This window comes from Bubalus kerabau, chromosome 19, assembly GCF_029407905.1.
Source record: "Bubalus kerabau isolate K-KA32 ecotype Philippines breed swamp buffalo chromosome 19, PCC_UOA_SB_1v2, whole genome shotgun sequence".
Taxonomy (NCBI): Eukaryota; Metazoa; Chordata; class Mammalia; order Artiodactyla; family Bovidae; genus Bubalus; species Bubalus kerabau.
Genome location: NC_073642.1, coordinates 8105142 through 8120787, shown reverse-complemented (window position 1 = coordinate 8120787; position 15646 = coordinate 8105142). Strand labels below are relative to the sequence as shown.

The 15646-nt window shown below is 36.3% G+C and overlaps 1 protein-coding gene across 6 annotated transcripts in view; it reads left to right on the top strand.

Annotated features, from left to right (window-relative positions):
* Window positions 1–15646, top strand: part of LRRC28 (leucine rich repeat containing 28) — a 197652-nt gene that overhangs the window by 28248 nt on the left and 153758 nt on the right. For all 6 annotated transcript variants that reach the window (XM_055556411.1, XM_055556412.1, XM_055556414.1 and 3 more), the window contains exon 4: window positions 15196–15233. In XM_055556411.1, the coding sequence (XP_055412386.1) occupies window positions 15196–15233 (38 nt within the window). The remainder of the gene's footprint in view (window positions 1–15195; window positions 15234–15646) is intronic.

Genomic DNA, 15646 nt, shown 5'->3' with positions numbered 1-15646 from the left:
CATATATCTTGTTGATATTGTCCTACATACCTCTGAGGGACTTCATGTTTCCTCCTTTTTTTCTCTGCACTTAGATTGAATCATTTATATTGATCTGTCTCCAAGATCTTGAATTGGTAGGATTAATATAGTTAAAATAGCCATACCGCGCAAGCAATCTACAGATTTAATTGTGATACCTATCAAATTACCCATGACATTTTTCACAGAAGTAGAACAAATAATCCTAAAATTTATATGGAACTACAAAAGACTCAGGCTTACCAAAGCAATCCTAAGGAAAAAGGAACAAAGCTGGAGGTATAACCCTTTTAGACTTCAGATAGTATTTCAGAGCTACAGTAATCAAAACAGTGTGTTATATTCTTTTATTCACCTTTATCCAGTAAGCATTTCAGTTCTAGAATATTCTTTCTTTCATCCTTTCTTAGTTTCTGTTTCTCTGCTAAGATGTCCTTATCTTTTCATTAAGACATATTTTACTTTAGACCACTGTGCATAATTATAACAACTACTTTTAGAGAGTTGTCTGCTAATTCCCAACATCAGAGTTGCCTTGGGGTTGCTATACATTGTTTGTCGTCATTGACATTTTCCTGAGTGTTCATATGTTAAGTAATTTTAGGTTATAGTCTGACAATTGAGGATATGTGTTTTAGATACTAAAATATGTTAATGTCTTTGAAGAGTGTTGATGTTTTGTTTCAGTGGTTTCCCTGGTTGACTCAAAACAGTAAAGTGCCTTTTGGAAGTCAACTGAGATCTCAGTCCAGTTCTGTTATCTTTAGTTATAGTTTTTTCCAGTACAAATGGTTTTGGAATAAGGCACTGATTCAGGCAAAGTTTATACATAGGATTTGGGGTTTCCCCTCCCTGTTTGTTTGTTTGTTTTCTGGTATTCTCTGTTTGTCAGGGACCATCGTTGCCCTGAACTCTGTCCTCATTTTGGCTAGCAAGACTGCAGTTTTCTTTTGGAATTTTAGCCACTCTTTGTGGTAACTGTTTGTCCCTTTCCTTAGACCAAATGCTATTAAGAAAAAAGATGAAACTCAGACTTACCCGGTGTCATGCTTCAGTTTTTGTCTCTCTCCAGAACTGGCTTTTTTGTTTGCTGTTGCAGTGCCTTAGGTCCTTTTGTCTGTGTGTGCTCTTCAGTGATTTAGTTGTCAGAGCACCAGTCTAGTAGGAGTTCATTCTGCTGTCCTGGAATTGAAACTCACATTCTTTTACTTGAATCTGTTTTTGCCTTTATAACTCAAATGGGTTTATTGAAGTCAGCATTAGTTGCTTCTTTGATTTTGACCAGTCTAACAATATGGCTCATTCCACTGGAATATTTAGACTATTTATGTTTAATATGATTACTGATAGGATTAAGTTTAAGTTCACCATCTTAACAATTGTTTTTTCTATTTGTCCCAATTGTTCTCTATTATTTTTCCCCTTTAGTTTCCTTCTTTTAAATTATTTCAGTGTTATTTTAGGATTATGTTTTATTACCATTATTGATTTATTAACTCTACTTCATTTCAATATTGAAAGGTTTATGTGTCTTTAACCTATTATAATCTACCTTCACATAACATACTGCTTCACATTTAATATAAGAACCTTGGATCGGTACATTCAGTTCATCCCTCCTATCCTTTGTGCTGTTGTCCTGTGTTTTACATGTGTGTGAGTGTTGTGAGAGAGATCTATGTATGTGTAAACCATAGATATCAGTCAAGGTCCAGTTAGAAACTATACCACTAATTTAAGCAGGGAAAATTAAAGAATTGTTAATTAGTAAAATGTTATTAACTACTAAAAGAGGTTAAAAAGGACTTCATGGTACTCAGAATTAGTGAGTACAGAAAAGTAGATCTGTACCTAGAGAATTGGACAGTGAAGGGACTAAAGACTTAGGAGAGTTCCAAACCCTAGGCTGAGGTTAGACCTCTTCAAAGAAGATATGACTGCCACAAAGCATATAGCATTCACGTGGTGAAGAGCCTTGCCATCTGATTTAGGCCAGAGCAGATCTGTAACGTCATCTCACTGTTGCAGGAGTAGTACTCATTATCTGGAGCTGGCATATTAAAGGCAGCCTGACGAGGGGGAGGCAGCTGCCTGAGAACAAGGCACAACCAGTGCAGCAGTGGCCGCGGTGGGGGAAGACGGTTACGTGAGGCCAGCTGAAGTTGCTTATAGAAGAGTGTTGTTGGGTAAGGAGTGTGGCCTGAGGATAACAGCCAAAGATGCTGCAAAACTGACATCAGCTTGGGGCGTTCGTGGTGGAGATGTGGCTTAAAGTGGTCCAGGAGGGCTGCTGGGGCTTGACTCTGAATGGAATAAAAAATGGAAAGAGGACTGGACCTGGAGAGGTGCCTTCCTGCTATTCTCATCTTGCAGAGTCACTCTAACACCTTCTTTTGATAACATTAGGCCTAACATTAGATCAGTTAGCAAAGGAGAAATTTTGACAGGGTCCAGCTCCAATATGTCATAACAGGTAGATTTGTAGCTGAGAGATAAAATTGGTATCTGGTGAAATACACTGTTAAATAAATTTTGCATTTAAATTCTTAAAGAAACTTAAAAATGAGAAAATGTCTTTTTATATTAGTTTCTATATTCTATCAGATTTGGTTTGCTTGAAAAAAAGTCTTCTTTTGTCCTTTTTTTAAAAAAAAAATTGAACTTTTTGCTTTGAGATGATGGTGGTGTCACATCATAAGAAGTAATTCATAAACATCCTTGTGTACCCTTTTAGATTCTACCAGTGTTCATGTCTTACATAACTATAGTATAAGATCACCACCAGGAAATTGACGGTACTACAATCTACTGATATTATTTCGTTTTCCTAATTTTTTACCCTTTTATAATCACATTCCCCGTGTCCCCAAACCCTGGCAACTGCTACTCTGTTCTCCATCTCTATGACTTGGTCAGTTTAACTTTTTATGTTTTATAAATCATACAGTATGTAACCTTTCAGGGCTAGCTTTTTTTTTCATTCAGCATAATTCCCCTGAGACCTATGTAAGTAGTGGCATGTCGCAGTAGTTCCTTTATGTTGCTGAGTTATATTTCACAGTATGGATGTAATAGAGTTTGTCCATTCACCTACTGAAGGACATATTAGTTTCATTTTTAGCTATTATGCATAAAGCTCCTATGAACATTCATGTACATGTTTTTTGGCATATGAGTAAGTTTTCATTTCTCTGAGATAAATGCTTAAGAGTTTAATTGCTGAAGCATATGAAAATTCTTTGTTTCATTTTTTAAATTGAAATATGATTTACATAAAAATTTAATCATACACTTTTAAAGTGTATGGTTCATTGGTTTTGGTATATACACAAGATTGAGCAACCATTATCAGTGTCTAACCCAGAACATTTTCATCACCCTAAATGATCATTAATAATCATTCCCCTCTCCTAATTCCTTGTAACTCCCTCGTGGCCAATAATCTGCTTTCTATTTCTATGGATATTGCTATTCTGGACACCTTATATAGATGGCATCAGGCAACACGTGACTATTTATGCTGGCTGTTTCAGCACAGCATGTGTCAGCTATGTCGCAGCAGATTTCAGAATCCATTCTTTTTATGGCTGAATAATATTCCATTGCATGGATATACAGAATTTTGTTATCCATTTTTTACAGTAGACATTTGGCTTATCTCCACATTTTGGCTATGGTGAATAATGCAGTTGTAAACATTTATGTAGAAGTTTGATTATGAACATTTATTTTTAGTTCTCTGGAGTTTCTACCTAGGAGTGGATTGCAGTGGTAACTCTATGTTTAACGTTTGAGGAACTGCCAAACTGTTTTCCGAAAAGGCTGTACTATTTTGTAGTTCTACCAACAATATGTGAGGATTCTCCACATTGCCATCAACACTTGTTATTTTCTGTACTTTTGATTATAGTCACCCTAGGATGTGTAAATTGATTTCTTATAGTTTTCATTTGTATTTTTTCTAATGACTAATCATGTCTTTTCATGTGCTTATTGGTCATTTATGTAGTTTCTTTGGGGAAATATTTATTCAAACCTGTTGTCCATTTAAAAATTATAATAGTTGTCTTTTTGTTGTTCAGTTCTAAGAGTGTTTTATATATTTGAGACACTAGACCCTTATCATATATATGATTTGCAAATATTTTCTCCCATCTGTGTGATTTATCTTTTACATTTTTTGATAAATTGCTTGTGTTTTGTTATCATGTCTGAAAGACTTTCTAATCCAGTGTCATGAAGATTTACTTTCATTTTCTTATTTAAATTGTATACTTTTAGCTTTTACATTTAAGTCTTGATACATTTTGAGTTAGTTTTTGCATATGATGTGATGTAGAGATCTAAAGTTCTAAAGTTCTATTTTTGTGTGGGATATCTAGTTATCTTACCACCATTTATTGAGATGGCTGTTCTTTTCCCAGGGCACGTAGGCACATAGGCATATTTCTTGATTCTCAATTCTGTTCCGTTGATCTATATGTCTTATCTTTTTCTAGTACCACAGAGACTTGATTACTCTAGCTTTGTAATAGGTTTAGAAATTGAGAAATATGGATCCTCCAACATTATTCTTGTTTTTCAAAATGATTTTAGCTATTCTAAATCCCTTGCACTTCCATGTGAATATTAAGATCTGCTTCTCAATTTATAAAAAAAAAAAGCCAACTGTTATTGTTGATAATGATTGCATTGACTCTTTAGATCAGTTTGTGGATTATTGCCATCCTAACAGTATTATGTCTTCTAATCCATGAATGTGGGATATCTTTCTGTTTATTTAGGTCTTCAGTTTCTTTCAACAATTTTATAGTTTGAACATTGAACACTTTTTAGTGTAAAAATACTGAATTTCTTCTGCTAAATTTATTCTTTTTGATGTTTTTGTACATAGAATTATATTCTTAATTTCCCTTTATAATTGTTTAGTGCCTAGTATATAAAAATTCTTGTCTAGGAAATCCCATGAACAGAGGAGCTTGGCAGGCTTCAGTCCATGGGGATGCAAAGGTCAGACATGACTTAGTAACTAAAACAACAACAACAGTATAAAAATACAGTTGATTTTTATATGTTGATATTATATCCTTCAACTTTGCCAGACTCATTCATTAGCTCTTTCTTGTTTTTGTTGAATTCCTTCCAGTTTTCTGTAAACAAGAGCAAGTCATCTACCAATAAAGAGTTGTATTTCTTCCTTTCTGATCTATGTACCTTTTATTTCTTTTTCTTGCTTAGTTGCCCTGGCTAGAATATAGAATGTTAAATAGAAGTGATGAGACTAGACATCTTTGTGTTGATCTTAGGGGGAAAGTTTTTAGTCTTTTGCCATTAAGTGTGTTAGCTTTAGATTTTTCATAGGTCCCCATATGTAATTGAGGAAATTCTCTTCTATACTTTATTTTCTGTTTTTAGTATAAAAGGTATTTGATTTTATCAGATAATCTTTCCTTCTTTCACCTATTGAGATGATCATATGTTTTTATTGTTTGTGTGTTGAACCAGCTGTGCGTTACTGGGGATAATTTTCATTTGCTTACGGAGTATAATCCTTTTTATATGTTGCTGGATTTGGCTTGCTAGTATTTTGTTGAAAATTTTTACATCTGTATTCATAAGAGATAATGGTCTGTAGTCTTCTTTTCTGTTATGTCTCTGTCTGGATATGGTATCACAATTGTATTGGCCTTATAGAAGGAGTTCCTCTACTCTCTGTTCTTTTTTTTTTTTTCCCTTTCCTTTTTATTCTTTTTCTTTTTTTTTTAAGTATCTGGTCAGTTACTTTAGTGGTCAGCTAATGATTAAGCAGAGATTTCTTTAACTACCTGAATCTTCCAAGTCTCCCAGTCTTTGCTGAGGTCTCTGTGTATGTATTGTGGCATACCTTCCCCTCTCAGTTAGGTAGACAGTTGACAGCTTTGCTTTAGACTTCACTTCTTATGTGTGCTATGCATGCTAAATCACTTTAGTCATGTCTGACTCTTTGCCACCCTATGGACTGTAGCCTGCCAGGCTCCTCTGTCCATGCAATTCTCCAGGCAAGAATATTGGAGTGCGTAGCCAATCCCTACTCCAGGGGATCTTCCCAACCTAGGGATCAAACCCAGGTCTTCGGCATTGCAGGCAGATTCTTTTTTTTTTTTTTTTAATTTTATTTTATTTTTAAACTTTACAATATTGTATTAGTTTTGCCAAATATCGAAATGAATCCACCACAGGTATACATGTGTTCCCCATCCTGAACCCTCCTCCCTCCTCCCTCCCCATACCATCCCTCTGGGTCGTCCCAGTGCACCAGCCCCAAGCATCCAGTATCCTGCATCGAACCTGGACTGGCAACTCGTTTCATACATGATATTTTACATGTTTCAATGCCATTCTCCCAAATCTTCCCACCCTCTCCCTCTCCAACAGAGTCCATAAGACTGTTCTATACATCAGTGTCTCTTTTGCTGTCTCGTACACAGGGTTATTGTTACCATCTTTCTAAATTCCATATATATGCGTTAGTATACTGTATTGGTGCAGATTCTTGACCATCTGAGCCACCGGGGAAGCCCTTCTTCATTTCTTATGAAGAGCTTCAATGTCAGCAGAGTTGAGAGCTTAGGGTTTCTCAGGTCTTTTCCTGAGCATATGTGCAACTCTGGGCATGCATGTGATCTTGTATATTTCTAGAAATATGCCAGTTTTTCAAAGTTCCTCTGTAAATCTCCTTCCCCAATTTTTTTGTTTAAGGTTTTTGGTTGTCTGTTGTTTGCTCCAGCTGTTATCTACTGTCTTAGGCAGCAGTGAAGTTAAAACAGTTGCCTGTAATTTATCTCAGCTGGGGAAAGTGTTTTTGTACTGGGCAAGCTTGTAGTCAGATCAAGTTAAAAACAGACTTGCAAGTGGGGTCTTTCAGGGAACCATGAGATAGTCAAATGACAGTTCTCTGGGAGTGAACTCCAGCTTGGGTCTGTCTCTCCCGGTGCTGGCCAGGCCACTGCAGGTAAAGGGAAAAGCGACCGCAGCGTGTTTCCACGCTCCGCAGTGCTGGAGAGCTGGGCGTAGGGCCGGGGCAAGGGAAATGCCCCAGGGTCACAGCCTAGTCTTCTGACTGGGATGTTTGCCGCTTTCCTTAAACAAACCCTCCCTGTGTTACTGCAACTCTTTGAGTTTAATTTCTAAAGTTTTGTTCATGTAGCTTATGAATAATTTTTGGCAGTATTCTTGTTAATTTTATGAAAAGAGAATTTTTGGAGGTCCTTACTCTGCCACTTTTCATCTGAATTTGTAGTTTCATTAGAAACTTCCAAATAATTTTCCAGGTTGGCTGTACCATTTTACGTTCTCCCCTAGCAGTGTGTGATTGTTCCAGTTTCTCCGCATCGCACCAGTGTTATTTTGATGTCGTTATTTAACATTTTTTTCTTCATTTTGATAGATGTGTGGTTTTATCTAATTGTGATTTTAATTTGTATTTCTCTAATGCCTAATAACATTTGACATCTTTTAAAATACTTGTCATCTTTATCTTTTCTTCAGTGAAATGTCTGATCTTGGCTATTGTACATTTTCTATTTGGGTACTTTTTTCTAGTTATAGGAATTTTAAGAATTCTTTATATATTCTGGAAACCAGTCCTTGGTTGTATATGTTGTTTACAAATATTTTCTCCCATTGTATACTTTCTATTTTCATGTTCTTTTGCAGAGCGAAAGTTTTATCTTTTGATGAGGTCCACATTAACAATTTTTGCTTTTATGTATCATGTTTTTAGTATCAAGTATACTAATCCTAGGCCCTAAAGATTTTCTTCTGCTTTTTTCCTCTAAAAGTTGTATACTTTTTTACTTTACATTCGTCTTCATAATTCTGAAATATATACAATTTTTGCCTTCTGGAATTAGAGTTCTTCAGTTCAGTTGAGTTCAGTCACTCAGTTGTGTCCGACTCTTTGCAATCTCTTGGACTGTAGCATGCCAGGCTTCCTTGTCCATCACCAGCTCCTGGAGCTTGCTCAAACTCATGTCCATCAAGTCAGTGATGCCATCCAACCATCCCATCCTCTGTCATCCCCATATCCTCCTGTCTTCAGTCTTTCCCAGCATCGGGTCTTTCCCAAGGAGTCAGTCCTTCGCATTGGGTGGCCAAAGTATTGGAGTTTCAGCTTTAGCGTCAGTCCTTCCAATGAATATTCAGGACTGATCTCCTTTAGGATGGACGGGTTTTATCTCCTTGCAGTCCAAGGAACTCTCAAGAGTCTTCTCCAACACCACAGTTCAAAAGCATTAATTCTTTGGCACTCAGCTTTCTTTATAGTCCAACTCTTACATCCATACATGATTACTGGAAAAACCATAGCTTTGACTAGAGAGACCTTTGTCAGTAAAGTAATGTCTCTGCTTTTTAAGTTGTATAGTGTTTTACTCTGCTAAAAGTTGTTTAGTTTCTTACTTTACATTCTGCTTCTTAATTCTGAGATATATACACACACACACACACACACACATATATATATAGTTTTCTGGAATTAGAGTTCTTGGTTGCCGATTACTTCTTTCCTTTCAACATTTTCTTGGTGTCTTTGTCTTCTGGCTTGCATACTTTCTGAAGAGACATTCCTATATTTCTTCCACAGTATTTAAAGTGTCTTTTCTCCTTGGGCTACTTTGAAGAATTTCTATTTCTTGTATTGGTTTTCAGGAATTTGTTATGATTTGTTATGATTCACTTGACATATGATTATCCTTGACATTCATTGAGCATCTTGGGTTGTTGTCTTTGTTGTTGTTATTGTTTAGTCACCAAGCTGTGTCCGATGCTTCGTGACCCCATGGACTGAAGCACACCAGGCTTCTCTGTCTTCCGTTATCTCCTGGAGTTTGCTCCGATTCATGTCCATTGAGTCGGTGATGCCATCTAACTGTCTTATCCTCTCCTGCTCCTGTTTCCTTTTGCCTTCAATCTTTCTCAGAATCAGGGTCTTTCCCAATGAGTCAGCTCTTCACATAAGGTGACCAAAATATTGGAGTTTAAACTTCACCATCAGTTCTTCCAATGAATACCCAGGGTTGATTTCCATTAGGATTGACTGGCAGTCCAAGGGACTCTAAAGAGTCTTCTACAGCACCATGATTTGAAAGCATCAGTTCTTTGGCACTCAGCCTTCTTTATTGTCCAACTCTCATCCATACATGGCTACTGGGAAAACCATAGATTTGACCATATGGACCTTTGTCAGCAGACTGATGTCTCTGCTTTTTAATACACTGTCTAAATTTGTCAGAGGTTTCCTTCTGAGGAGCAAGCATCTTTTAATTTCCTGGCTGCAGTTAACCATCCACAGTGATTTTGGAGCCCAAGAAAAGAAAATCTGTCACTGCTTCTTCTTTTTCCCTTTCTGTTTGCCATGAAATGATAGGACTGCATGCCCATCTTAGTTTTCTTAATATTGAGTTTCAAGCCAGCTTTTTCACTCTCCCTTTGCATACCTATCAAGAGGCTCTTTAGTTCCTCTTGACTTTCTGCCACTAGAATAGTATCATCTGCATATCTGAGGTTGTTGCTATTTCTTCTGGCAATCGTGATTCCAACTTGTGATTCATACAGCCTGGCATTTTGCATGATGTACTCTGTGTCTGTGCCTGCTCAGTCACTCAGTCATGTCCGATTCTTTGTGACCCCATGGACTGTAGTCTGCCAGGCTCCTCTGTCCATGGAATTTTCCAGGCCAGGAAACTGGAGTGGATTGCCATTTCCTTCTCCAGGAGATCTTCCCAATCTAGGGATCAAACCCATGTCTCTGGTTTTTCCTGCATTAGCAGGAGGAGTCTTTACCACTGCGCTACCTGGGAAGCCCCAGGATATACTCTGCATATAAGTTAAATATGCAGGGTGACAATATACAGCTTGTCTTACTCTTTTCCCAAATTTGAACCAGTCAGTTGTTCCATTCAGAACATGACCCATCTGTCTTGCGTGGCCCTGCATGGCATGGCTTATAGCTTCATTGAATCACACAAGCCTCTTCACCACAACAAGGCTGTGATCCCTGAAAGGTTGTGTCTTTAGAGCTTGCATCAAATTTGAAATTTTTAAACATTATTTCTTTAGATATTTATTTCTATGCCCTTATCTCTGGTCCCTACTTTTGGGACGCTTACCTGTTGTTAGCTTGATATTGTCCCATAATTACTGACACACTGTTACAGTTCTTTTCAGTCTTTATTTTTTTTAATGTGCTTCAGTTAGGACAAATTATGTTTCTCTATTTTCAGAGTTAGTAATATTTTCTGGTTCAATATCTAATCTGCTGTTAGTGGGATTTTTATTTTTTATATTTGATCTCTAGAAGTGCTATTTGGGTCTTCTTTATATGTTAACATTTGTCTTACAATGTTAATGTTTTTCTTTGAATACCTGAGTATAATTATTATTTATGTTTTAAAGTTTTTATTTGCTAATTGCTTTATCTATGTCATACCAGATCTATTTATGTTAACTATTTTTTATCCTGGTTATTGGTCATATTTTCCTGATTCTTAGCACTTTTTCATTAGATGCTGGACCTTATAAATGTTAATTATTGAGTGTTACACTTTGTTGTCTTCCTTTTTGTGGTGCTTTGTTCTGGCTTTAAAATTGTTTGCAATTTAGTTTGATCCTTTCATGGTCTGTCTTTATGCTTTGTTAGGACAGGTCTAGAGTAACCTCTACTGTAGGGATAGTTTAGCCCTATTACCCACAGAATGCCTTTTGAGCATCTCATTTAAATGCACAAAGTGATCAACAAGGATTTGGTACCCTTGCTGCTCAGAACTTGAGTGCTTTCTAGCCCTGTATGAGTTCTGTGGACTGTTCAGGTGTTAGGTTTTCAGTTACTTTTTTGCCTGGAATGCATTTTACAATTCAACTAAGAGTCAAAGGTTGCCTTGAAGTTTTGTTTTCTTGTTTTCTTTTTTCAGTAGTGCTTCTCCTCCAGAACTGTACTCCACAAGGTCCAGCTGCCTCGGGTTCCCTGAACTGCTGTGTATCTTCATAACTCAGTGACACTTGCATTCTTTGTTTGGGATCCACGGTCCACAATTTGCCTCTAGGCAAATTGGCCACAATTTGTTGTGAGCAACAAGTGAGTTGCTCACCTCACTTGTTTTTTCTCTCTCTAGCTGCCTCTTGTCAGTATCTGAAAATAATTGTTTCATATAATACATTCAGTTTTCTTATTGCTTATAGAAACTGGGTAAATCTGGTCCCTATTATTTAATCATGACTGGAAATAAATGACTTGTTCCTTTAATTAAAAAAAATTTTTAATTTGGAACAGTTTTGTATTTACAGAAAAGTTGTAAAGATACTAAGTACAGAGTTCTGGTATCCAGTTTCTCCTGTTGTCAACATCGTAATACAATTTTTGTGGAACTTTTGTCAAAATTAAGACACTGACATTGGCATATTACTATTAAGTAAATATCTATAATTTTATTTAAAAAAAACAGCCAACCATTTCCCAAAGTGGCTATACTGTCATGCATTCTCACAAAATGAATGCATCATTTTGAGTAGAAGAAACAGCTTGATGAAAACCACTTAGGTTGAGACACCACCATTTTAACTAATTTGAAATTACAAAAATTAAATAAAGAGAAGGGACTTAAAATTGCCAAACCTTTGATTACAGATGACTCATGATAACAGTAATAACTATAACAATAACAGTGGGGTTCACTGAATTCTCTTCTAAGGGCTTTACATTTATTGATTCATTTAATCCTTACAATATCCCAGTGTTCTTGATGCTATTATCCTCCAGTTCCTTAGATTAAGAAAGTGAAAAGGTCACTGATTTTCCCCTGCTCACATGGCTAAAAAGGTACACATTGTCTGGCTCCAGGACCTACTCTCTGATCCATTCTGCCAAGGATGATTGTTATCGGTTGCACATCAGAAAAACCTGAGATGGCCTTGGGCATCTATATTTTGAAGACCACTGGTGATTCTTATGTGTAGTCAGGATTGAGAACGTTCTAAACTGCTGCTTCTTCATTATAATGTAGATAAATTTAATGTGTTAAAATATACTTTTTTATTTTAATGATAATAGTGAATAATTTAGTTCTTGTTTTGACTCAGACATTTTAAAGTCCTTTTATATAGGTAGAATGTTCAAACTCTTGCACAATCGCATTCATCTCATGCACTAGCAAAGTAATGCTCAAAATTCTCCAAGCCAGGCTTCAACACTATGTGAACCATGAACTTCCAGATGTTCAGGCTGGATTTAGAAAAGGTAGAGGAACCACTGATCAAATTGCCAACATCTGTTGGATCATTGAAAAAGCAAGAGTTCCAGAAAAACTTGTATTTCTGCTTTATTGACTATGCCAAAGCCTTTCACTGTGTGGATCACAACAAACTGTGGGAAATTCTTAGAGATGGAAATACCAGACCACCTGACCTGCCTCCTGAGAAATCTGTATGCAGGTCAAGAAACAACAGTTAAAACTGTACATGGAACAACAGACTGGTTCCAGATTGGGAAAGGAGTACGTCAAGCCTGTTATATTGTCACCTTGCTCATTTAACTTATATGCAGAGTCAGTTCAGTTGCTCAGTCATGTCTGACTCTTTGCAACCCCATGAACCGCAGCACTCCAGGGCTCCCTGTCCATCATCAACTCCTGGAGTCCACCCAAACCCATATCCATCGAGTCGGTGATGCCATCCAACCATCTCATCCTCTGTTGTACCCTTCTCCTCCTGCCCTCAATCTTTCCCAGCATCAGGGACTTTTCCAATGAGTCAGCTCTTTGCATCAGGTGGCCAAAGTATTGGAGTTTCAGCTTCAGCATCAGTCCTTGCAATGAGCACCCAGGACTGATCTCCTTTAGGATGGACTGGTTGGATCTCCTTGCAGTCCAAGGCACTCTCAAGAGTCTTCTCCAACACCACAGTTCAAAAGCATCAATCCTTCTGTGCTATGCAGAGTACATCATGAGAAATGCTGGGCTGAATGAAGCACAAGCTGGTGTCAAGATTGCCGGGAGAAATATCAATAACCTCAGATATGCAGATGACACCACCCTTATGGCAGAAAGCAAAGAAGGACTAAAGAGCCTCTTGATGAAAGTGAAAGAGAAGAGTGAAAACCTGGCTTAAAACTCAACATTCAGAAAACTAAGACCACAGCATCCGGTCCCATCGCTTCATGGCAAATAGATGGGGGAACAGTGGAAACAGTAAGAGACTGTATTTTGGGGGCCTCCAGAGTCATTGTGGATTATGACTGCAGCCATGAAATTAAAAGAGGCTTACTCCTTGGAAGAAAAGTTATGACCAACCTAGACTGCATATTAAAAAGCAGAGCCATTACTTTACTAACAAAGGTCCATTTAATCAAAGCTATTGTTTTTCCAGTAGTCATGTATGAATGTGAGAGTTAGACTATAAAGAAAGCTGAGTGCCGAAGAATTGATGCTTTTGAACTGTGGTGTTGGAGAAGACTCTTGAGAGTCCCTTGGACTACAAGGAGATCCAACCAGTCCATCCTAAAGGAGATCAGTCCCGGGTGTTCATCAGAAGGACTGATGTTGAAGCTGAAGCTCCAATACTTTGGCCACCTGATGCGAAGAGCTGACTCATTTGAAAAGACCCTGATGCTAGGAAAGATTGAGGGCAGGAGAAGGGGACTCCAGAGGATGAGATGGTTGGATGGCATCACTGACTCAATGGACATGAGTTTGGGTAAGCTCCAGGAGTTGGTGATGGACAGGGAGGCCTGGTGTGTTGCAGTCCATGGGGTTGCAGAAAGTCAGACACGACTGAGTGACTGAACTGCACTGAACAGATATAGGTAGAACTAGAACTGAAGCACATATTTTGAAGATTACAGAAAAATCAGTTATCTCTCTGTTTTGGTGTCTAGGCACTCTGCCTTTTTGTGTAACACATGCAAATATGTGTTTATAGTGTGTGTGTGTGTGTGTGTGTGTGTATAATTACATGTTGTTTTCTGGCATAAAGAATTTTTAGAGTAATCTGACTAAGTAATTACATATTGCTTCCCAAGAGTAATGTTTAAAGAATACTTACCTTAAAATATAGACACATTTTAAAAAATAAAATAGGGAATCATTTTGTGTGCACAAAGCAAGGAATAAAATGAATCATAGAATGGTTTAATTGGTTAAATTGTATTAGGCCCAGAAGGTTAATACCCACACAAAATTGATTTAATCCAGCATATAGAAATCTTCTTAAATTTATTAATTTTGTATCTTTCTTATTTTTTGTAATTAGACTTTTTAACATTTGATATTAGGCTATAAAATATAGAAGACTAAATTCTGTTTAAAATATGTGAAGATTGATTATGAAGTATAATAAGATAGTAGTTTTGATAATAGTTTATATCAAAATCTAGTTCTCTGGTCTCAAAATCAGTGATACAGATTTATTTTTAAAATTATTATTGTGTGATTTTCATTGGTCACTATTGTTTTGCTCTGAATAGTTGGCTGCTGACAATTGCATGATGTCTCCACCAGAGAGTGCTAGAGATACTTCAGTGGGGAATGTTATTTACTTAGGCTTGCCTGGACTTGTCAGTGGGTTAGGCCTTTTTTATTTTTAGGAAAGAATTTGATTTCTTGTTTACAAAATTCCGCTTGCTGTGAAATAAATTGTATATCTTGACAATTGAGTATTTCTACAGATATTGTAAATGATAAGTGTTTAATCACTTCATTCTTGGTTCTCCTAGCTATCTTGAAATATCTTTGATTTGATTATTTTGTGACGTTATCCTTTAAAAATTAAAAGTTGTGTTTCCTTATACACAGTAGTTGTTGAGTTTTCTTAACATTATTAGGTGTTCTGCTGAAAACCTTCATAACTTAAAATGAACTAGATAAACTAGTAATGTGTTTTATGAGCTTAAGAAATAATTGTTTATTGTGTATGCTTGTTAAAATAGAAACTGAATTAGCAAATAGTTTTAATATTTGCAATTCTAGCATACAGTATTATTCTCAAAGTATTATTAATTATTTTGTGCTATCCATTTAGAATAGTGTATGAAAGAAAGTCTGGTCCTTTTATTATATTCAATAAATTTCTAAGTGAGCATTTTACAGGGTGATTATCTAGCAGAAGTACTAAACGATAATAACTTTTTCCCCTTCTTTTTTCTAGGTATCTTCACTCAAATAACATAGTTGTGGTTCCGGAAGGTAAATACACTTTCAGTTTTTTCTAATAGTTAGGAGGTGCTAGAGTTAAATCTGTGCTTTATAATAGTAGAACAGATTGTCTCTTTAAACCTATTTTGGTTGGAGTATTAGGGAATTTTAATTATAAAACATCATTATTAGTTTCAAAGCTTTTTTCCCTCTAATTAGTAAGTCTAGTTAACAGTTACAATTAAAGTTATTAAGTCTAAAATATTTATAATGGTTAAGTAAATTATTATCAGATAAATTGACATTGGGTAAATAATAAAATAACTTCTAGTTTATTAAATCGAGTTAAGCATTTTGGTTAGATAAAAAAGACTTTATATATCATTTCATGAATTATTTATTCAAGTAGTTTTTTACATTGTTTTAACATTTTTATTTGTAATCTTTTTAAAGTTTATATTATA